The sequence below is a fragment of the Berghia stephanieae genome, chromosome 9 (assembly GCF_034508935.2).
Source record: "Berghia stephanieae isolate SIO BIC M18660-M18661 chromosome 9, UCSD_Bste_1.3, whole genome shotgun sequence".
Lineage (NCBI taxonomy): Eukaryota > Metazoa > Mollusca > Gastropoda > Nudibranchia > Aeolidiidae > Berghia > Berghia stephanieae.
In genome coordinates this window covers 21,385,701-21,411,173 of record NC_088368.1, presented here as the reverse complement: position 1 = coordinate 21,411,173, position 25,473 = coordinate 21,385,701, and the positions used below count along the sequence as shown (strand labels likewise).

Genomic DNA, 25,473 nt, shown 5'->3' with positions numbered 1-25,473 from the left:
TATTGCAAAGTACATTCCACCAGATCTAAAAGACCCCAGCTACTCAATCACTGCTGGATGGACAGACGAGTTCAGATAAAAATCTCAACTGCACCCGGGATCAATCTTAATCCCTCTACTTGTAAAGTGAGTGCTCTACCAACTGAGCCTATCAGTACCCGCAATTTTGATATTAGACATGCGTATGATTAAATTGATGATGAGCAAGGTTGGTAATAAAGTGGAGGATGGCCTAGTGAGGTTTTTTGTTTGTTTGTTGCTTTAGGTCTCTTCCAACACAATTGAGGTTATATGAGAGACCGCTGAAACAAAAAAACAAGCAATCTAACAAAAATAGTACAAATGTAAATCAAAATCATAACCTAAAGATATCATAAGCTAAATTATAAATAACCAAGAACAAACAGGCAGAAGATTTACAGAAAAAAAATATCCCCTGTCAAAAATACAATCACAAACCAAAGAAGCAGGATAGGCTAGTAAAGAGAAGAAGAAACGACATCACTATCGGATCGTACACCCATGCGAACATCATAGGTATATGATTCAAGGGTGATGCTCCCATCCAACCACCCGCCTAGTGAGGTTTTGATTATCTGAGGTCCATGGAGTCAAAGTTTATCCACATTTCCTTCATAGTAATATTTGCATGCTGCCGCTGTCTTTGGATAGAATACTTAACCCTCTCCTTACCACCTGCAACAAAATCGTCACATTTGTTACGACGCACTGTACATTTTTCATAATCTTTATTTAGTTTGTTTATCACAAACTTTGAAGAATGATATTTGTTTAATTAAAAGAACATAAAGTTATTTTGTAGAGAGCTTGTTTGAGTTTTTAAAATCAATTTTTCTGCTGGGTAAGCCTGTCATTTTGGGAAAATACTGAATTTGATCGGTAAGGAGAGAGTTAAACATCACAGAAACAGTGGACACTCCACTAGACAAATCAATCCAGGCTTTTATAACTGATGGAAGGAAAGAAGGATCAAAGAAAACTCTTGATTTACCACAAATTGAATTTGAATCCAGGTTGGTTTGCATGTAAACAAAGTGACTTCTAAGTTTAAGGTATAACCATCTTGCTACCCTCTGGATAGGACACTATTCTATTGCAAAGTACATTCCACCAGATCTAAAAGACCCCAGCTACTCAATCACTCATTGCTGGATGAACAGAGAGTTCAGATAAAAATCTCAACTGCACCCGGGATCAGATCTTTTCATATTGGACTGGTATCTCAAGAGTTGTGGCTTGTTGTTTCAATGAACTGTGTAATTTTTGGAGTTTTGTTCACTCGTAAGAATCATCGAGCCCAGTAAAAAATGGCCAACTTTTTAAAGAGCTAAAACAAGACAGTGAAACACACAATACGGTTATGACCCAAAACAGCAGTATGTTTGGGCCATTATATGATACAATCTAAATTTAAAGATTTTTCCATTCCTTATTATTATTATTATTATTATTATTATTATTATTATTATTATTATTATTATTATTATTATTATTATTATTATTATCGTTATTATCATTATTATATTATTTATTATATTATCATCATTCTATCATTATTATTATCATTATTATTACCACTATTTTAATTACTTTTTTCGCCTATTACAAGAGCTGTAACCTAACAATAATTGCCTAGTTGGACAATAAAGATTATTATTATTATTATTATTATCATTATTATTATTATTATTATTATTATTATTATTATCATTATTATCATTATCATTATTATTATTATCATTATCATTATCATTATTATTATTATTATTATTATTATTATTATTATTATTATTATTAATATTATTATCATTATTATTATTATTATTATTATTATTACTATTATTATTATTATTATTATTATTATTATTATTATTATTATTATTATTATTATTATTATTATTATTATTGACTTAATTTGATAGTAAAAAAAAGTATAATCTGGGACATGCAAAGGGTCATTTCCATACATAGAAATAGTCCATTTTTTTTTCTTTAAAATATTCTCGAATTACAAAGTCGGGACAGTACCGATTTTATCGGGACAGATGGCCGCTGTTCTTCTTCTTCTTCTTCTTCTTCTTCTTCTTCTTCTTCTTCTTCTTCTTCTTCTTCTTCTTCTTCTTCTTCTTCTTCTTCTTCTTCTTCTTCTTCTTCTTCTTCTTCTTCTTCTTCTTCTTCTCTTCTTCTTCTTCTTCTTCTTCTTCTTCTTCTTCTTCTTCTTCTTCTTCTTCTTCTTCTTCTTCTTCTCTCTTCTTCTTCTTCTTCTTCTTCTTCTTCTTCTTCTTCTTCTTCTTCTTCTTCTTCTTCTTCTTTCTTCTTCTTCTTCTTTCTTCTTCTTCTTCTTCTTCTTCTTCTTCTTCTTCTTCTCTCTTCTTCTTCTCTTCTTCTTCTTCTTCTTCTTCTTCTTCTTCTTCTTCTTCTTCTTCTTTCTTCTTCCTTCTTCTTCTTCTTCTTCTTCTTCTTCTTCTTCTTCTTCTTCTTCTTCTTCTTCTTCTTTCTTCTTCTTCTTCTTCTTCTTCTCTTCTTTCTTCTTCTTCTTCTTCTTCTTCTTCTCTCTTCTTTTCTTCTTTCTCTTCTTCTTCTTTCTTTCTTCTTCTTCTTTCTTCCTTCTTCTTCTTCTTCTTCTTTCTTCTTCTTCTTCTTTCTTCTTCTTCTTCTTCTTCTCTTCTTCTTCTTCTTCTTCTTCTTCTTCTTCTTCTTCTCTTCTTCTTCTTCTTCTTCTTCTTCTTCTTCTTCTTCTTCTTCTTCTTCTTCTTCTTCTTCTTCTTCTCTTCTTCTCTTCTTCTTCTTCTTTCTTCTTCTTCTTCTTCTCTCTTCTTTCTTCTTCTTCTTCTTTCTTCTTCTCTTCTTCTTCTTCTTCTTCTTCTTCTTCTTCTTCTTCTTATTATTATTATTATTATTATTATTGACTTAATTTGATAGTAAAAAAAAAAGTATAATCTTGGACATGCAAAGGGTCATTTCCATACATAGAAATAGTCCAATATTTTTCTTTAAAATATTCTCACGTTACAAAGTCGGGTCAGTACCGATTTTATCAGGACAGATGCCGCTGTGCTTTACACACACACACACACATATATATATATATATATATATATATATATATATATATATATAATAATATATATATATATATATATATATATATATATATATATATATATATATATATATATATATATAAATTATAAAACAAAAACCATGAAATAATAGTGCTCAACTTTAGTATAAAAGGAGCTATTTATAAACATTTGAAATATAATTAAGATAGTTTGACTTCTACAACGTTGTTATCGAGCGTTGCTCTCATCACTTCCTGATGAGAGCAACGCTCGATAACAACGTTGTAGAAGTCAAACTATCTTAATTATATTTCAAATGTTTTTATATATATATATATATATATATATATATATATATATATATATATATATATATATATATATATATATATATATACATATATTCATCCAATATAATCAAATATAATGACATCTCCATTTTTGGATTCAGAATTGTTCATCAAAATTGGAAACTGTCTGAAGTGATGAGGTTTATTATGAATAAATTTGAAAAAAAACAAGAGACAAATAATATTAAGATTTTGTAAATTTTCTCTGAGCTATGAAACAGTTTCATTGTTATTATTGTCTTATTGTCAGTTCCTTTAACATCCCATACCTCTAGGTACGGAGCGCTTTGTCCTGTAACACAGGTCAAGACAAACGATTCTCCCTCTGTGACGGTCTGCGACTCGGGATGAACTAGAAACGGTAGTAAGTCTGGAAAGAAATAATGATGGGTAGATAAAATCAAGTGCATATAATGATTATAGGGAATGAGATTAGCGGAAAAGTAGCGTCCCTTGATTGGACGTCACACATAGTCTGTGACGTCACCGGCGGAAAAGTTATTAGAGCGAGAACGTCATGTTGGTTGTGCAGGACGAGAGACGCATGTGCACAACAAACATGACGTTCTCTCTCTAATAACTTTTCCGCCGCTGACGTCATAGACTATGGGTGACGTCCAATCGAGGGACGCTACTCTTCCGCTAATCTCATTCCCTATAGTTATAGTCAGGTTTTCTTTTGTTTGTTTGTTTTTTTATTTTTTTATTTATTTTTTTTTTTTGGTTGTTCTTTTTTTTTTTTCAAACATTATTATTATTATAGATATCCTTGGATATGGGTACAATATTTTTTTCTTTTAAAAATAAACAAAACAATCAAACACGCCTATATTATATTTGATGCTAGATCTCCACACGTCTGATCTACTGAGTATAGATAGTATGCGCTTGGCTACGAAGCTCATAACATTGCCATCCGGAAGTATAACGGACCAACACACAAAACTGTGTGTATCCATGAACATTTATAGTCGGGTTAATACGGTTCAGTGAGCATTACTCATATACGCGGATGGCAAAAAACAATAACAAAGACCTGATTGACGTCATCTTCGAACTATCTATATGCGTCATGTACCACATTCAGTCCTTTTATTGGTGGGGAAAAGAATAATTAATAATTGAAAAAGATCTTTTCACATAGGACTGGTATCTCTGTTGTGGCTTGTTGTTTCAATGAACTGTGTGATTTTTGGAGTTTTGTTCACTCGTAAGAATCATCTCATCGAGCCCAGTAAAAAAAATAGCGTTCACGTTCACATGTGTGTAGTCCACTTCATATTGTTCACTGAGATTGACACGAAAAAGGGACAGAATCTATAATAAACGCATTCACCTGATGTTTGTTGAACTATAATTGGCTAAATAAATGGGGAAAAAAATAAAACATCATCAGACAATAAATATAGATTGTATGCGCTTGGATGAGAAGCTCATAACATTGCCATCCGGAAGTATAACGGACCAACACACAAAACTGTGTGCATCCATGAACGTTTATAGTCGGGTTAATACAGTTCAGTGAGCATTACTTATAAACGCGGATGGCAAAATACTATAACAAAAACCTGAGTGACGTCATCTTCGAACTATCTATCGAAATGCTTGATGATTTTTTGTTCACATAAATAAGTTGTGAAGTCAACAAGGCAGATGACCAGGAAAAGTGAAAAATACTTTCTTTTTTTTTTAAGAATTATTTTCAATTGAAAAAATATATGGTGGAATTAAAGGGTTTAATATAAAGATTCTTGCAGTCCTGTGTGTTTTGTGTTTTTAAGAGTTTTACGGCATTTGCAACACATTAAGATCATATCAGCGCCAGTAAAAATGAAGAAAATGGGAAAGTAAAAAGTTATAGAATTACAATTAAAGCACCCTAGAATAGGGAAGACAAAAGGGGAATTGGTTCAAATAGGGAACAGATGTAGATTCCAAGAGCACACTATCAAAGTACTTAGTTTGAGATCACCAAACAGTCTCATCCAGACACAAGTACAGGTCCCTACTAAGAGGAATACACTCTAATGTTTACAAATCACATATAATATGTGTACGAAACATAATACAATGCATAACAGAGAGATGATTTACAAGGGAAAAAATATCATCTCCTAAAACTATAACTAAACATTTGACTGTTTCCCTCCCAGCCAGGTTATCCGGCCAGGGCCAGGACAAAACCCAGTAATCTCACTCCAAAACAAAGACAGAAAGCAAGTTGGAAAACAGATATAGGAGGATAGAAGACACAGTAAGTGCCTTCCTGCCCACTATGGGAGCTTGCAGTCCTGTGTTTTGCTTCGACGTTAGAACTTGTTTCTAATGTACCCAAGTCACTCTATAACTGAGATTCTAAAACATTCTAGAGTCCTATAATCCTCCAGAGCTATAAGGCCGGCCACGAGCAGGGGTTTATCCCTATTATTTATGCAGCATGAAACAATTGTTTGCCACCTTGTATATACAACAGGTCCAGCTACTGTGCTCTCGTTTGAAATTAGTTTCATTGCTTGTGAGCTGAGCGCTTTATCAAATGAGCTATGACAACTCCCCCCCCCCCTCTCAACCCTCTCCCCAATTGGAAATGGAGAGAGAAAGAAAGGGATAGAGAAGGTCAAAGTGAGAGTTAAAGAGAGAAACAGAGAGAAAGAGAGAGAGAGAGAGAGAGAGAGAGAGAGAGAGAGAGAGAAAGAAAGAGAGAGAGATACAAAGAGAGAAGAGAGAGACAGAAAGAGAGAAGAGAGGGGGAGATGGAGATACATGATATATATATATATATATATATATATATATATATATATATAGACAGAGACAGAAAGAGAGAAGAGAGATAGCATGAGAGAGAAAGTGAGAGAGAGAGAGAGAGAGAAAGTGAGAGAGAGAGATACAAAGAGAGAGAGAGAGAGAGATAAAGACAGAGACAGAGAGAGAGAGGGAGATACATGAGAGAGAGTGAGAGAGAGATAGATAGATAGATAGATAGAGAGAGAGAGAGAGAGAGAGAGAGAGAGAGAGAGAGAGAGAGAGAGAGAGAGAGAGAGAGAGAGAGAGAGAGAGAGAGAGAGAAATACTTACGAGCTCGAATGACATTGGCAGAAGCACGTATCACTCCATCCCACCCGTCAAGTGTAACTGCACACGTGTACTGTCCAAGATCCTCCTCTCCAATCCGAGGCACAAACAACGAATGGTTGGAGTACATCGAGGCCTTTGCCGGAATGGCGGCCCCATCTTTGCTCCAGGAGTACACCAATGATTTGGAAGATGAGGAGGAAGGGGAGCTACTCTGGTCTGAAACTTTTACCTCGCATGCTAATATCAAGTCATCTCCCTTTACCAGGGCTGTTGGCTGGGGTGTTTTCACCCATTCTGTTGATTGGTGATGGCATAAAAACACATATTTATGATTTTCTAAAAAAAAAAATGAAAGTTTAATTAAATTTTTTTATAAATAAAAATTATATATATATATATATATATATATATATATATATATATATATATATATATATTGATATATATATATAACTGACCTTTAAACGATACTCTAAAAACATATTTAATGTGAATATCTTAAAACGCTCGGCATTGCTACATTTACAGCATTTTATGTAATGCCTTGCCATGAAAAGAGGTAGAGTTGAGGGGGGGGGGGGGGGGGGGAGGAGGAGCAAAAAAAAAAAAAAAAAGTAGTATTGTTGACAAAGATTCTCGAAATTTTGTTCTGATACAAAACTATAACATTGACAGAAAAAGGACGAAAATAGATTTGTTTTTAAAATGACCTACTATTCTTTCGCTTGAATGGTTACAAGATGCAATGCCTTGTCATAAGTGTTGAAAATGTGATCATGAATTTGTTACCTGTTATCTTTCTTTTTTTTTTTTTCTTTTCAATGATTTTAAAAAAATCAAAACGCCATACAAGATTTATTGTTTTCTTTTGATCCAGAGACACTTGAGGGTTTTCACATTGCGATGATATAGATAGTATGCGCTTGGCTAAGAAGCTCATAACATTGCCATCCGGAAGTATAGCGGACCAACACACAAAACTGTGTGTATCCATGAACGTTTATAGTCTGGTTAAAACAGTTCAGTGAGCATTACTCATAAACGCGGATGGCAAAATATAACAACAAAGGCTTGAGTGACGTCATCTTCGAACTATCTATACACAATTCTCATTGGATGGCGTCAGGTCAAGCAATTTATAGACAGTATGCGCTTGGCTCAGAAGCTCATAACATTGCCATCCGGAAGTATAACGGACCAACACACAAAACTGTGTGTATCCATGAACGTTTATAGTCAGGTTAATACAGTTCAGTGAGCATTTGTCATAAACGGGGATGGCAAAAAACAATAACAAAGACCTGAGTAACGTCATCTTCGAACTATCTATATAAATGAAATGTTTTGGAACACGTATATATATATATATATATATATATATATATATATATATATATATATATATATATATATATATATATATATATTAGTGCCGCGCTGAGGATATATTATAGTTATAATATATTCATAATATATATAATATAATATATATATATAATATATATGTCGTAAACAAACCAATTTTTTAAAAAGAATAGAATAATAAATTAAAATTCCCGTTATTCATCCCATAGGGGAAATTTGTCTCTATGGTATATTCCAAGAGAAGACTGGAATAACCCAGGTGTCAGCCGCAGTGCAGCGCCGTAAACTGAGCTCGGCCGAGGTGACATGATCAAGGCAAATCACCGTAGCGGGTATTCGAAGTCAGTGCCTGTCGGATACGAAGCAAAGACCGTACAGCTGAGCCACGTGTATTTCTTTTGTCTCAAAATTTGTGCGGCTATGTGGTCTTGTGGTATGGCACTCGCTTTCGGATCGGAAGGTCCTGGGTTCGAGCCTCGCGCTCGGCGCATTGTTGAGTCCTTGGAAAAGGCTCTTTACTCTCTTTCTCTCACCGTACTCAGGTGTAAAAAGAGTACCTGGTCGTTAACAGCGTTGTCTTTGACCGAAAAATGTGTAATATCGTCTAACAGGCGGCATGTCCCGTCCTACATGTTAAATGTTGCTGTTGACCAGGGACCCTTTGTAAAGCGCTTTGAGCACATTTAGTGGATATTGCGCTATATAAAGCTCAATTTTAAAAAAAATCGATCTCCTGTAAAGAAATTTTGGCATGCATGGAATTTAAATCGAATGTCAGGGCATAAGTTTAATTCTGATTGGGTTCGTTTATCCAAAATATACTTGATATGAGTGAATAGGATTCAACAGTCTGATGTCACGTCCGTCAAGCAACGAGCAGCTTGGTTTTAAACAAAGAAAATCGGTACTTTTTATTCTTCATGCTGGCTAGACCTTTTTCATATGTCATGCGATCAGAATGTGTAAAAGTCAAAACATGATCAGATTTATAATGTTTTTCTCATCTGAATACACTTTTATGCTCGTCGGAGAAGTACTTTCATAAGGGCGTCCGCCTTTGTTTCGATAGTTTAGAACCAGTGACTAAGATGCGTCATTATGCGGGAAGTGACGTCACGACTTTTGAAGCCTATTGAAGCTGATTGATATTGTGATCTATCAAAATAAATCAGCACAGTTTGAATGAATAGACATAGAAGCGGGACAAAGACACAAAACAAACCTATGGTGTCAAGACTGGTTCCCTGTGAGCCGGCGATACATCCTAGTGTGGAAACTAGACACAATACGATGAGGGCTTTATCGTCCCGGGGAAATATGGACACCTTTTTGCCTAGCTGCTGCTGCTGCTGTCTCGTTGTACAAAACACGGAGACCATTCTTGCATAGATGACGACGCTGAAAATGGTGACAACAACGACGATGATAATAATAGTAATGATGACGATGACGATTTCATGACCTTGAAGAATTCCTTCACACTATTTCATAAGAAGCGCATTCTGTTTTTTATCGATGTTTTAATTCCCGTTTTGATAAAAAAAAATATATCACTTGTCCTCGAAAGACATCTCTTCCTTCCAGATTAAAAGGAGGAAAAAAAATACAACGAAAAATAAAGGAAACTGTTCTATGTTCGTACGTACACTTTATAATTTTCTCCAAGTAGTGAATATGGTCACTAATATTCACAATTATTACTTGGAATCCATAATGTCACATCGAGTGAGACGACTTTCCAATCTTATTGAACACACCGACAATCAATACGATTTAATTTTAACGCGTGTTGCACACCGTGTTTGCACAGTGAACGCATGTTTAATCACGGGGAAGTGAGTGAGTGAGGTCAATGATCTCTACAATGTGTTTATTTCGTTTACCAAAACCGTAAAGGTAATGTTTTATAACGTGAGAAGATAAGTGGTCGAAGTCCCTTGTAATTGTAACACGATAGAATCATAGAAGCGAAAGGTGAGTTGTGTGTTAACGGCCCCGAGGTGAAGTCTGGAATGGTATCTCTCTTCTCTATCGTTGTTATCCGGGATTTCGAAATCTGGTGAGAGATTGGAGAAGAAATCAATAAGTAATCAGAGGATAACAATGATAGCCATTACAATTAAATGATTTATAAATAACAACATCAACAACAACAACAACTAAAAAACAATTACAATACATACATATTATAAACATTATATTGATCTTCATTTCTTTGTTTATTTTCTCAAATCCGATTCGAAGCGGGTGTATTATGTTCTCCACTAGTCAAACCATTCAGTGAGCTTATCATCCACAGAAAGAAATGGGTACTTAACTTTAAAGGCAGTTAACCCTCTCCTTACCAGCCATTTTCAGAATTTTCCCCAAATCTTTACACCCACCCAACACAAAAACAGACATATCTTACTCAAACAGAAAAGCAAAAAGAACATTCTAAACATAATATTGTTCGCCAATATGGGCTCTATTACAGAATGTCAAGTTTTTATAGCTATAGCAAAAAGACATTAAATCTGGATGAGAAAAGAGACGGTGGCATCGTAACAAGTGTGACGATTTTCCAATAGGTGATAAGGAGAGGGTTAAAGGTAAATTAGAGAAAAGTACCAACACTGAAATCACCGAAAAAATCCCAGTTCCCAAGTTTACAAAGGAAGACAGAAGTCGCTTTGACAGAGAAATGATATTTGGCACGAGATAGCAGAGACGCATGAGTAAAAACAACAAAAACAATAAAGAAGTTAGAACATGCGATCAATATTCCAAGACATATCATTGTCTTCAGACGTATAATGATATCATTGTTTCTTTCATCCACTCCTGGTGCGAGCCGATAGCCTATATTGATGCCATGCGTTCAGGTAAAATATTCACAACATCCGCAGGAAGATATGACGTAGCAACAACAAAAATGCGTGTTAACCTTGAACGTTAATAAAGTCTGATTGATGTAATTTAGTGAGAACTAATCGCCGAAATGGTTGTATAAAAATAATAACAAAGAACGACTCACTAGACGGTTCAAAAACCTAAAAAATTACGTCAAACTATAGATAGTATGCAGATGACGTCACTCAGGCCTTTGTTATTGTTTTTGCCATCCGCGTTTGTGAGTTGTTCTCACTAAACTGTATTAACCATGGTTACACAGAGTTTATGTGTTGGTCCGTTATACTTCCGGGTGGCAATGTTGTGAACTCCTTGGCCAAGCGCATTCTATCTATAGATAGTATGCAGATGACGTCACTCAGGCCTTTGTTATTGTTTTTGCCATCCGCGTTTGTGAGTTGTTCTCACTAAACTGTATTAACCAGACTATAAAAGTTCATGGTTACACAGAGTTTGTGTGTTGGTCCATTATACTTCCGGATGGCAATGTTGTGAACTCCTTGGCCAAGCGCATTCTATCTATAAGTGCTGGTGGATTCTCGGGTCAGGCTATAGATAGTATGCAGATGACGTCACTCATTCCTTTGTTATTGTTTTTGCCATCCGCGTTTGTGAGTTGTTCTCACTAAACTGTATTAACCAGACTATAAAAGTTCATGGTTACACAGAGTTTGTGTGTTGGTCGGTTGGACTTCCGGATGGCAATGTTGTGAACTCCTTGGCCAAGCGCATTCTATCTATATTACATTTCCATGTGCTCGAGGTCATTGGTCAAATTGCAAAGAGTGCTCAAAATGACCCCACATAGTGAAAAGTGTTCACAGTTTGAGAAATATCCAACGTTACAATTGGTCATTTTGCTCATCATGACTCATGGGTATGTTTACAACTTTCATAAACAAAGCCGCGTGTTTAGATACGTTCAGAAATGTCCAATCGTTGCACAAAAACAAATCATGTGATTGATGACTTGGTTGGACGAAAACATGAATATAGATAGAATGCGCTTGGCCAAGGCGCTCACAACATTGCCATCCGGAAGTATAACGGACGAACACACAAACTCTGTGTAACCATGTACTTTTATAGTCCGGTTAATACAGTTTAGTGAGAACAACTCACAAACGCGGATGGCAAAAACAATAACAAAGGCCTGAGTGACGTCATCTGCATACTATCTATAGATCGCTCCCATTAAGATTATTTTTCCCGTAATCTTCCGTCTTCTTTTATAACATTATTTTTGGGGTTGGTATCAGGCCACTAGTTTATGAAGTCTACTACTGTACGCTCTACTATACTGGCGTAGATACTCTCAAACAAACAAAACAAAAAACACACAAAAATAAAACAAACAACAACAAAAACATATTTAAAATTGTCACCAGAAAACTCATCCATCAAATATCGATCGATTAAAATTGACCCTCGTCTTGTCAAAAAAAAAAAAAACACTCTCAACCGTGAAGTCCCAGGTTTGAGAATTTATAACAAGATGATCGGTCGAGATTTGAGTTTTCTGGCTAAAATCTTATATACGTGTAGTCTGTTTTTTTCATAGTACGGCAGTGTAGCTACAAACACGAGTGTTGACTTTAAGTTTAAGCAGCTTGTCCAAAACCGCCCCCCCCCCCCCCCCCCACCTCACCCAAAAAAAATAATAAAAAATAGAAGAGGCCTTTGACAAGGAGGGGAAAGTCCCTCGAAATACCCCGATGATGATGCTGGCTGTCGTATGATCAATAATACATCATCGCCTCCACTGATCTCATCGATCTGTCGGAATCAACCCGCGCCCTGACACCAATATCCAGGTGAAAGGGACCGATGACAGGTAGGGTAAATGTAAATTCTGTGACTCATGACCTCAAAACGGTATTACATAATAATATGTCTGGATCCGAAATCGTAACATTCGACAAGCCGTGCCAAATATAGATAGTATGCGCTTGGCCAAGGAGTTCACAACATTGCCATCCGGTATAACGGACCAACACACAAACTCTGTGTAACCATGAACTTTTATAGTCTGGTTAATACAGTTCAGTGAGAACAACTCACAAACGCGGATGGCAAAAACAATAACAAAGGCCTGAGTGACGTCATCTTCGAACTATCTATACTTTTCTGCCTTCTGAATTTTAAGTGATGTATTAATGTTTTGTTTTGTTTTTTTAAAAACTGTTTTTGTTATTGTCTGAGGAAGGGTTTTGAGCTCGAAAGATTCCGCGATCGGTATTTTGTTCTTTTTCAAAGCTGTTATATTCATTTGTGCCCATTACTTTTTACAGTCCACAGCTTCTAACAGCTTCGTATCACATTGGCTTGTAATCTGTTTGTTTTGTTTTGACCATAAACTTTCACCGACTTAAAATAAAATTTATAAAAATACAATTATGCCCTTCCACCAGGACATCATAAGATATCGTCGCCTAGGCACCCCACGAAGGAATATTGGTAATTCATCAAACAAGATGTCTAATGTCAACATGAATCACCCATGTTGTCCAATTGAGCAAATTGAGCAAAGAAGCTCATAACATTGCCATCCGGAAGTATAACGGACCAACACACAGAACTGTGTGTAACCAAGAACGTTTATAGTCTGGTTGTTACTGATTAGTGAGAAGTACTCATAAACGCGGATGGCAAAAAACAACAACAAAGACCTGAGTGACGTCAACTTCGAACTATCTATTGATAGTTCGAAGATGACGTCACTCATGCCTTTGTTATTGTTTTTTGCCATCCGCGTTTATGAGTACTTCTCACTAAACTGTATTGACCAGACCATAAACGATCATGGTTACACACAGTTTTGTGTGTTGGTCCGTAATACTTCCGGATGGCAATGTTATGAGCTTCTTAGCCAAGCGCATACTATCTATAGCCTGACACTGAAATCCAAAAGGACTGGCAGTTTGACGTCATTATTTGGTTTTTGCACAGCATAGTGAGTTGTCGTTAGTAGAGCTCATGGAAACAAGTTATTCCATTGGTTGAACTATTGAATACAACTCACGATTTGTTTTCTTTTGTAGCAAAAGACTGGCATTTTGACGTCATTTTTTAGTCAGTGTCAGCGTAGCCATCGTTATGTTATAGCCTGATACTGAAATAAAAAAGGACTGGCAGTTTGACGTCATTATTTGGTTTTTGCACCACCTAGTGAGTTGTCGTTAGTAGAGCTCATGGAAACAAGTTATTTCATTGGTTGAACTATTGAATACAACTCACGATTTGTTTTCTTTTGTGGAAAAAGACTGGCGTTTTGACGTCATTTTTTGGTCAGTATCAGGCCATAACTTTACGAAGGCCACGGTGTCAGGCCATAACTTTACGAAGGCCACGGTGTCAGGCCATAACTTTACGAAGGCCACGGTGTCAGGCCATAACTTTACGAAGGCCACGGTGTCAGGCCATAACTTTACGAAGGCCACGGTGTCAGGCCATAACTTTACGAAGGCCACGGATTCACTCGGACATGATACCGAATTGAGGCGACGCGTCACGAGTCGAGAAGGATGTCTATGATGCATTGTAGTCACTGCTATGATGTCATACAACAACAATGGGCGACGAGCGACCGTAACCTAAAATAAAGGATGTGGATGGAACAGACGTAATGATGGGCAGGGGGACGGGGGAGGGGAGGGGGGAATTCCCCTTAACACAAACTTTTAACTACCAAGGTATTCCGGTGAAATCAATAAATCGAGAGTAACTGGGTCGATGAACCAAATCCAAACATACTTACACACACGCGCACATACATACACACACAAACACACACACACACACACACACACACGTGCAGACACTAACGATTGATTAACTCACTCAACCCTAACACCGACTATATCCGTAGTTTATCCAGGTTTGTTTTACCCCATGCCTATTTATTACATTTTTTTTCTGAGACAAATTATAGGCGTAGTATCAAAGCTAATGTTTTTTTAGTTTTTGCATGTTAATGACAGCTGAATAAAACTATCTATCCTACATGCTAATTTTAAATACATTTTTTCCAATTTTGAAAAGCAGCAAAAATCTCTAGGATTAAGTGAGTTAAAAAGGGAACAAAACACGCAAAGCTGCCGACTTGAAATGTCAAAAAAGTCGTATTTTCCAAGGGAAAAAAAAAGAAACATTTACTTTAAGTAGACTTAGAAATAAATAATAATTTGCTCTCAGCATGATCCAAAAAATGCTCCAAAGACCTGAATATAGGTTCTGAGGAACTAAACTTTCCTTTTCAACAAGATTTATTGAGTCAAAGATGCGAAAGCAGTTCTGTAGCTGGAGCCAAAAATTCGTATTTCTACGACTTTTTCGTAGTGTGTACAAGCAGGTCTGAACCGTGGCCTTCGTAAAGTTATGGCCTGACACTGACCAAAAAATAACTTCAAAATGCCAGTCTTTTGCTGCAAAAGAAAACGAATTGTGAGTTAAATTCAATAGTTCAACCAATGAAATAACTTGTTTCCGTGAGCTCTACTAACGACAACTCACTAGGCGGTGAAAAAAAAAAAAAATGACGTCAAACTGCCAGTCCTTTTGGATTTTAGTATCAGGCTATTACATAACGATGACTACGAGATGAGACGGGACGTCACAGAGCTCTTAGTTTTTTGCTTTGATACAGTCAATGGGAGCGATCTATATTCATGTTTTCGTCCAACCTAGTCATCAGTCACGTGATTTGATGCTGCCCAAAGATTGGATATTTCTCAATAAATGTAGACACGCCGTTTTGTTTATGAAAGTTGTAAACATACACATGTGTCAAGCTGAACACAATGACCAATCGTAATGTTAGATAGTTCAAATTCTGTGAACACTTTTCACTATAAAGGTCACTTTGAGCACATTTTGCCATGTGACCAATGACCTCCAGCACATGGAAAGTTAATATAGATCATTCATGCCCATTGGCTGATTAGTTCTCACTAAATTCTAACTATCAGACTATAGATAGAACGAAGATGACGTCACTCAAGCCTTTGTTATTGTTTTTTGCCATCCGCGTTTGTGAGTGATTCTCACTAAACTTTATTAACAGGACTACACACGTTTATGATTACACCAAGGATTACTATACTGAAAGGATTGGCATGTGGAATCTTCAGCCCCCGCTAGTGGGGGCCATTGGTTGGATAACGATTTCAAGCAAAACTACTACTTTTCTGCCTTGGTACAATTTCCTTGAATGCGCAATAATTGATTCTGTTCTTATAATTTCGGTACTTTACAAGAAATTGGTTAATTGGCGACCATAAGTTTTAAATAATATTTCTTATATCTTGAATGATATGAAAATATATAAAAAGTAGTGAACTATCAACAATTTTACTAGAAATTATGAACTATTTTTTATGACGCCCTCTTACAAATTGAGTGATTGGGTTTGTTTTCATTTTTAAAAATCGAAAGTACGAATCTGCTTTCAATTGCTTTTAATAACTAGAAAGATCTATGGCTAATTTATCGAACCAGAATCTTTGAAAAGTGGTAAGTACCAATAATAATTGCGTAATAATTATTATTTAAGAAATGTTTAGAATTAGCATCTGGCTGTAGTTCCTGCAGACGATAGATAAACCCGTTGTCGTGCTTGCTCTGTCGAGTCGCACAGATTCAGATATGGTGATCAGACTGACATCCTGATTCGGATTTGTTTCTTATTTTATTATGGCTTGTGGCTTTATATTCATATCTTTTTTTTTCTATATGGTTAACTGATAAATATTGACTTTATTGTATTAGTCTAGAGGGCCCTTTGCTCGTCACGTCAACTTCACAACTTGAACTTGAACAGTACTTTCTACTACTATCTAATAGCACTAACAATACTAACAACAGTTGCTAGATAGATAGTAGTCATTGCTATTGCTAGATAGCTAGACTAGAATAGTTAGTGGGTCTGATATTACCATATATGATGGAACTTGGACTCTGAATATATAGTTATGCCCATTACATGGATCTGGTGTTGCTGACATGACTGTCAATGGTATGGGACTAGTACTCTGAATATATAGTTTTGCCTCATTGATCAAAATGATCTGAGTCTGAGATGTTACTGTTACAACAGTTACACTCACCCAACTCAATCACTCAAATTATCTCTGTGACTATGGGAGGGAATTATGGATCCATTGACTGAAAGGATTGTACTAGTAGTCTGAATATATAGTTTTGTCTCAATGATCTGAGAAGTAACTCTATTAATTAACTCTTGACTACATGGAAGGGAACTATGGATCTGATTCTAATGCTACTCATTGACTGTAAGGAATGTATAGTAGTCAATTTTTTTATGAATGGCGCATGTTTTTCTAGTTTTTCTCAGATGTCCTTCTATCAAAAGTTGTAAAACTATGTGTCAACCTCCGAATCAATTTCTTCTTCTTCTTCTTCTAGGTTCCATGCCTGGTCCAGGCTTCGGATACTGCATGAATTATCTCTCTCCATTCCTCCCTGTCTCTTGCTTTTTCAAACAGCTCTTAGATTGTTAGGTTGGTGAAGCCCTTCAGTTGGTCTATGAGTGTTTTTCTTTGTCTCCCCCGGGCGCGTTTACCAGGTATTTTTCCCAACTTGCCAGGTATTCATTTTTATCTTTCCTTACTATGTGTCCGAAAAAGGATAGTTGTCGATCCGCTATTAAGGGCATTAGTTTCCTTTGTTGGTATGTTTGTTTTAGCACTTCTTCGTTCGTTTTGTGTGCAGTATACGATATTCTCTGCATCCTTCTCAAGCACCACATTTCAAAAGCTTCAATGTTCTTTTGTGTTTCTGCATTTGTAGTCCAGCTTTCGCATCCGTATAACAAGATTGGCCACACGTAGCACTTCAAGACTCGGAATCTAATCCCGAACGACATCTGTTTGTTTTTCAAAATGTTTCCCAGGTCCATGAAGGCCTGTTTGGCTTGAGTTATTCTTGCTCGTATGTCTCGGTTACATCTTCCATCTGTTGTCACTATTGAACCTAGGTATTTAAAACTTTCTACGTTGGTAAGTTGCTCGCCGTGAATCGTTATATTGCAGGTGTTGTTGTTTTCGGGGTTTTCTGTATTACCATGCATTCCGTTTTGGTGATATTCACTTCCATTCCCTTGGCTTCACTATCTACTACCACTTTGTCAACAATCTTTTGAAGTTGGATTTCTGATGTTGCAATGAGTACCGTATCGTCTGCGTATCTTATATTATTTATGTTGTGACCTCCTACTTTTATTCCCTCCATATTAGTTATGCCCCTCATGATTGTTTCTTGGTATAGATTAAACAGATCTGGTGAGGCAACACACCCCTGACGGACTCCTTTCTTAATAGGAATGGAATTTCCTGTAGAGTTTCCGATTTTGATAGATGCCTGCTGGGTGTAGTATAATGTTTGCATGAGTCTGAGGTCTTTCTCATCAGCGCCAATGGAGTGCAGTTGTTTTAGTATTTCTTCGTGGCGTACTCTATCAAAAGCTTTTTTGTAGTCGACAAAACAGAGGAATAGTGGGGTCTGAACCTGTATAGCTCTTTCACTTAAAACACGGAGGAGGTATATTGCGTTCCTTGTCCCTCTGTCAGGTTGGAATCCATATTGTTCTTCTGCGATTTCGGGGTTAATCTTATTCCTTAGCCTGTTGATAATTATACGCAACAGTATGTTGTTGATGTGGCTTATTAAACTTATAGTTCTAAAATTTTCGCATCTGACTGCACCTGCTTTCTTTGGTATTGCTATGAAAATAGAGTTACAGAGATCTTCTGGAATTTTCCCAGTGTTGTATTTCTATTAACTGAATAAACATTTTGGCCCGTATTGTGATGCCATATCACAAAAAAGATTTCTTCTTCACGACCTATAAAAATCTACTTTAAAACCCCTGTCATAAAATTAGAGATTCTACTCTGCTAAAAATGTAAAGATTTTCGCACCACAAAGTAAGATGAATTCATCGTTTTTCAAAATAATCTTGTGACACGGTAGTTCCGGCTAGTGGTTATGAGTTCATATCATACTATTTTCCGAATAAAAGCAACACACATTAACTGTTATAAAGTACCAACTAATGTAGTTTGCATCCCATTTTGACTTTGCAATGTATTGCTTTTTATTTACATCACGTCAAAATTACCGAAGACTGATATGAATCTCTAGCTTTAACTCATTTGAACTAGTGATTAAATACTCAAAATTGTCAAATTAACAATGAACGTTTATATTTAACTTTGAAAAATTGTATCTATGCATGAACGTTTCACACAGCATTTTAAGTTTTCTTTTAGACCTATAAGTGTTATTGTTGTTGAACACAAGCACATATTTGTGGAAACATTGTATCATAAATTGATGAATTTCTACTTTTCACTGGTCTACATTAAATTTAGGTAATCCTCTTTGGCATAAAGAACAAGCTATTTCTCAAAAAATTGAAATCAAAATAATGTTGGAAGCACGTAATGTTCACTTTCATTTGTATTCATCAATAACGTATATTGCTTGTTATAAAATGTAAACAAGTCTGTCGTTCCTTCATATTCGGATTCTGTACGAACATCATTTAAGTTTCAATTAACCGAACATTCCATTTTAACAAATTCTTTCAAAATGGATAAGCGGAAAATCATATTTTTGACACTATAATCATATTTAGATTCCAATACTTACTAGTTATCGATTTTAATATAGCTGTAATAAGTGAAATTCTTTCCTATTGTTTTAAAATTCGTGAAAAAATATATTTTACAAGGACAAAATGATCCAGAGGTTCATACAAATTTTGCAGCTGTACATTGTGAACAGCTGAGAAAAAGAAGACAAAGGTGCGCCCCTTATCAAAAATCCGACTATTGTATCCCTTAGTAGATATTTTGGTATTCATCTTTTTCTTGAGATCATCCTCCGCAGATTACCTCCCTTTGTTGATATTTCACATCTCCTTTCCCCTTCATCTAATTGTTCACCTTCATCTTAATCATCATTTTACATGTACATTCATTAATCAAGCTTCTAAAGAAATCATCCTGAATCAATCACTATAAGGTCAGTTTTTAGAATGTCTAACTACTCATCCTTTCCGTTTCTTGGCTACTCTTATTCACTGCTGATAATAATAATCATAAAATATTTTTTTGGACCCAGAATTCACAATCACTCTCTAAAGAGGTAGATCTTGCCATATAATAATGCCCCTGCTGTTATTTTGGTGTAAGTTTTCTCTATTTTTTGTTGGCCCCCACTAGCGTTGCATATGATTGTCCTTTCAGTATAGTTGTCCTTGGATTACACATAGTTTTATGTGTTGGTTCGTTATACTTCCGGATGGCAATGTTATGAGTTTCTTAGCCAAGCGCATACTATCTATAAACGTTAAAAAGGTTACACATCATTTTGTGCGTCGCGTCGGTACGTTTCATGTGGCTATCGGGTGGTTAAAGTATCAATATCAAAAATAAATATTCTCATTCATATAGCGCATTTTCCATAGAATGAACAGGCTCAATGCGATCCGAGTTGCTCCCATAAGGTCTCTTTGAACCCAAATTTCATTTCAATTTTTTTTTTCGACTAGCACTCTTAAAATAGCCATAAATGGCTCGAACGAGATATTCATCAACAGAGAAAAAGGAGGAGGAGGAGGAAAATAAAAAATAATAATAATAATAACAACAACAACAACAATAACAATAATTATAATAATAATAATAATAATAATAATAATAATAATAATAATAATAATAATAATAATAATAATAATAATAATAATATATAGACAACAAATGAATAATAATAATAATAATAATAATAATAATAATAATAATAATAATAATAATAATAATAATAATAGTAATAATAATAATAATAATAATAATAATAATAATAATAATAATAATAATAATAATAATAATAATAATAATAATAATAATAATAATAATAATAAAAATAATAATAATAATAATATAGACAACAAATGAATATCATTCCAACCGTAGAGTGGTGAGACATCTGCCTGGCCCTCCGATTTTATTCATTTTAAAAGTGAAAAATAAATGCATCAAGATTAGATGAATATGTAGATAATGCAAAAAAAAAAAAAGAGTGAAATATGCAAAAGATATGCAAATTACTCGTCCTAAAAATTGCAAGCATGTACAATCAAATAAAGTGACTCATTGAGTAAAGATTTGAAGAATGATTTGACACGCTGTGAGCGTCACACAAGGATACATACGAACATGTAACACATTATAATCCGGGACACATGTTTAGCAGACTGTCTGCGAGATGACACAGGAATGGACAACACCGGGGAGCTGCGTACGCTTATGGAGGACATGACAGAATGGCGAAGACTTGTGGCTCATGTTGGGTGCCCCAAGGGGCGGCCTAAGTAAGTAAGTATGTTCAGTAAGAGCTTTAAATTTAAATTCTAAGATGGATTGACATGACAAAGATTTGTTTGTTTTGTTTTTTGTTTTTAAGGGTTTTACGGCGCTTGCAACACATTTAGGTCATATCAGCGCCAGTAAAAAGGAAAAAAATGGGAGAGTAAAAAGTTCTAGAATTATAATTAAAGCACAAAAGAAAAGGTGAGACAAAGGGGAATTGGTTCAAATAGGGGACAGATGTAGATTCCAAGAGCACACCGTCAAAGTACTTAGTTTGGGATCACCTAAAAGTCTCATCCAGACACAAGCACAGGTCTCAACTAAGAGGAATACACTCAAATGTTTACCGATCATATAATATAACATGATGATGATGATGATAAAACTAAACATAATACAATGCATAACAGAGAGATGATTTACAAGGAAAAAAATATCATCTCCCAAAACTATAAATATACATTCGACTGTTTCCCTCCCAGCCAAGGAACTCCGGCAAGGATCAGGAGAAAACTAAGTAATCTAATTCCAAGACAATGACAGGAAACAAATGGAAAACGGGTATGGGCACAGACTACTGTGTTATCTATGGGTATGGGGGGATAGAAGACACAGCATGTCTGAGTGATTGCCCACTGGAGGTCAGGATCCTCACCCAGTGACAAAGATTTGTTAACTTAGAATTCTGCTAGGGCTAACCACCCAGTGACAAAGATTTGTTAACTTAGAATTCTGATAGGGCTAAGAACAAACTAATTAGAAATATGATTTGGTTTATTTCTACTTCATATTATTCACAATGTGTTGCTAGCTGTTCTGCAGCAAAGTTTTCAGCAACTTGCTAATCAAATAATAACAATTTTATTGCCTTTCCAGCCAACGGTGCATGAGCATTGTGAGAATAAAATAAACACTCCCTTGTTCTAAACGGACAGAGAAGATTTGGTATAGATAGTATGCGCAGAAGCTCGGTGTAGCGTAGTCGCACACATATGTAATGGCTTGTGATCGTATAGTGATTATTTTTTTTTATAGACGGTAATATTATTCCTTTGCATTGTGTTGTAGATCTTAATAATGACGAAAGAGTTCAAGGGCCTATGATGATAATTGAATGACAACATCAAGACATTCAAATAAAAGTCCAGGTTCCAATTTTCATTTCTTACTGCTTTATTTGTTGTGATAAATTCCAAATCCAAATCAAATAGCATGGTCATAATTCAATCAGTTTCATAAATTCCAAATCCGTAAAATCAATCCAAAAGTAAAGTCATTTTGCCTATGTAACCATTTTCAATATGCGTTGAATATTTTAAAAGTCCATAAAATTCAATCAATGATGTTGAGCACAAAAGTTAACATGTGCAGCTCATAGTCGAAATGAATAGCATAAAAGAATGACATGTAGAATAGAAACACTCTGTTTTGAACCCTATCGGAAACTATCCCACAATTCTTTTTGGCCACTCCTACTGACTTTTGACATCCTAAATTAATATTCAAAACCTGCCTCTTTCAAGTAATAATGAATATGACACAACTTGTATATAAAAAACAACAAGAATTTTCTCGAATATTATTATCAAACACTGCCTCTTTTGACATAGAAAGTACTTTGATAAATGACGCATTTTATGTATAACAACCAAAAATAGCATCAATCTGTTAGTGATATCCGCTGAGTTTTTTTTTACGTATCCCCTAAGTTTTATAGATAGTTCGAAGATGACGTCATTCAGGTCTTTGTTATTGTTTTTTGCCATCCGCGTTTATGAGTAGTTCTCACTAAACTGTATTAACCAGACTATAAACGTTCATGGTTACACACAGTTGTGTGTGTTGGCCAGTTATACTTCCGGATGACAATGTTGTGAACTTCTTAGACAAGCGCATACTATCTATACGTATCCCCTGAGTTGCGACGACCGTGTTTTGTGGACACAACCGAGCATAAATGCAATCTCCTGCAGCTACCCCCATGGTTCTTTCTAATATTTACCGTGTTTTATGATCATGTTTTAATCAAAACTCCTGCGTAAATTTATTGCATCAGCTTACTTACTCTCTTACACTCGGAAGTATAAAGGACAAACAAGACAAAACTGTGTGTATCCATAAACGTTTATAGTCAGGTTAATACAGTTCAGTGATCATTACTCATAAACGTGGATGGCAAAAAATAACAAAGGCCTGAGTGACGTCATCTTCGAACTATCTATAGATACATGAAAAAGACTCACGTTTACTTAATAATATTATAATTGCGATCCGTTTTACTTTAAAAGACACGGCATTATGCTATAGAAAGTTCGAATAGACGTCACTCATGTCTTTGTTATTGTTTTTTGCCATCCGCGTTAAAGAAGTACTTCTCACGAAACTGTATTAATCAGACCAAAATCCCTCAAGGTTACACACAGTTTTGTGTGTTGGCCAGTTTTCCTTCCGGATGGCAATGTTGTGAACTTCTTAACCAAGTGCATAATATCTATAGGGTATTTATAAAAAAACAACAACAAAAAACAAATACAAACGCTGAATTCGCCTAATGCAAGAAAAGTCAATTATGTATCTTGATGATCACAATAGGATTCAATAGTCGTAACGTCACTTCCTTCCTAATGACTCATGGTAACACTGGCTCTAAACTATCGGAACAATGGCGGACGCCCTTATGAAATATTTCTCCGACGAGCATAAAAGTGTATCCAGAGGAGAGAAACATTATAAATATGATCTTGTTTTGACTTTTATACATTCTGATCACAAGACATATGAAAGGTTTTAGCCAGCTTGAAGAATAAAAAGTAATGATTTTCTTTGTTTAGAACCAAGATGGCCGCCGTTGCCGGGCGGCGTGACATCACACTACTGAATCCAATTCACATAGAGGTAAACTGATACACACGACACAGCCAAGATTAGACGAAGAAAACGTCGGCAGCTAGATTTCGCGTGCTATCTATGGGTGCTGAATAATTAATGAATGATAGGGGATGCAAACACGACAGTTCTGCCGTAATTTGGAAAAAAAAACATATTTAAAAATTTGGCCAGAAAACTCGTCCTTCAAATATCGATCGACTTAAATGGCCCTCATCTTGGCAAAACTCTCAAACCTGGGACTTCGCGAGTTTTTGCCAAGATGAGGGTCATTTACATCGATCGATATTTGAAGAACGAGTTTTCTGGCCAAATTTTTCAACATGGGCTTTTCCAGACTAACGGCAGAATTGTCAACAATGACACAGTAATCGAAATATTCTACTCAAACATCCTGCGGCCTTCGTAAAGTTATGGCCTGACACTGACCAAAAAATGACGTCAAAATACCAGTCTTTTGCCACAAAAGAAAACAAATCGTGAGTTGTATTCAATAGTTCAACCAATGAAATAACTTGTTTCCATGAGCTCTACTAACGACAACTTACTAGGAGGTGCAAAAAAGTCAAATAATGACGTCAAACTACCAGTCCTTTTGGATTTCAGTGTCAGGCTATAACATAACGATGGCTACAAACATCCTGCATGAGCCAACTCTTTTAGTTTTCTTTTTAGGAGTTCACGGGTATTTTCGATAACTATGTTTTCATATCATTTGTTCATTTATTTACTGATTTATTCAGTTAGTTAATATCTTATTATTATTTTTAATGTATTGTATCTATGTATGTATTTATATGAATCTTTTAATGTATTTATTTAACTGTGTATTTATCTCTCTATCGACTCATGTACACATTTATATTATATATCTATTTATTTACTTGTGTATTTATTTTGCAATAAGTAAACATCGTGTTCCGAGAGACACCGTGTGTACGCATGCGTGAACCAATCATGTCCCACTCCCGTATCAAGCAAAGAACTCTCCTTCCTTTCCCACAAACTCAAGGCACCTGGAGATGATGATAATGGCGACCGTATTGATCTACCCTACATCGTGCCCAGCGATCTGCCCATAAGATCAATACTACCTTACAACTTACCCCCGCATAATGTCTTATTAATTTTCATTTTTGGCCAATTTTAAAATAAAATTCTAATTTATGTTAATAGATAGATAATTGAGATGCCGCCCAACTTATCAAAATTTCTTAAACCCTGAAAGTTCTTACAAAGTCTTATATATTTAAGAAGATTTAAAAAGTTGAGGGTTGTCTCCTTATTTCATTTATATTTTGAGAAGAAGAAGAATAAAATCTGGCCAAAATGGGGGAAAATGCGTTTGGCATTGTAAGGCAGACGAGGAAATTTGCGTGTACGATTCCCATTCCTCCTGAATTATATTGTATTACGATGGAGGCA

The 25,473-nt window shown here is 35.5% G+C and overlaps 1 protein-coding gene across 2 annotated transcripts in view; it reads right to left on the bottom strand.

Annotated features, from left to right (window-relative positions):
- Positions 1-25,473, bottom strand: part of LOC144979847 (contactin-3-like) — a 113,069-nt gene that overhangs the window by 78,187 nt on the left and 9,409 nt on the right. For both annotated transcript variants that reach the window (XR_013646783.1, XM_078927053.1), the window contains exons 2-4: positions 9,102-9,935; positions 6,515-6,808; positions 3,706-3,806 (exon numbers count right to left, since the gene is read on the bottom strand). Coding sequence is in view for 1 of the 2 variants with exons in the window: in XM_078927053.1 (XP_078783179.1) it covers positions 3,706-3,806; positions 6,515-6,808; positions 9,102-9,258 (552 nt within the window). In the remaining variant the exon portion in view is untranslated. The remainder of the gene's footprint in view (positions 1-3,705; positions 3,807-6,514; positions 6,809-9,101; positions 9,936-25,473) is intronic.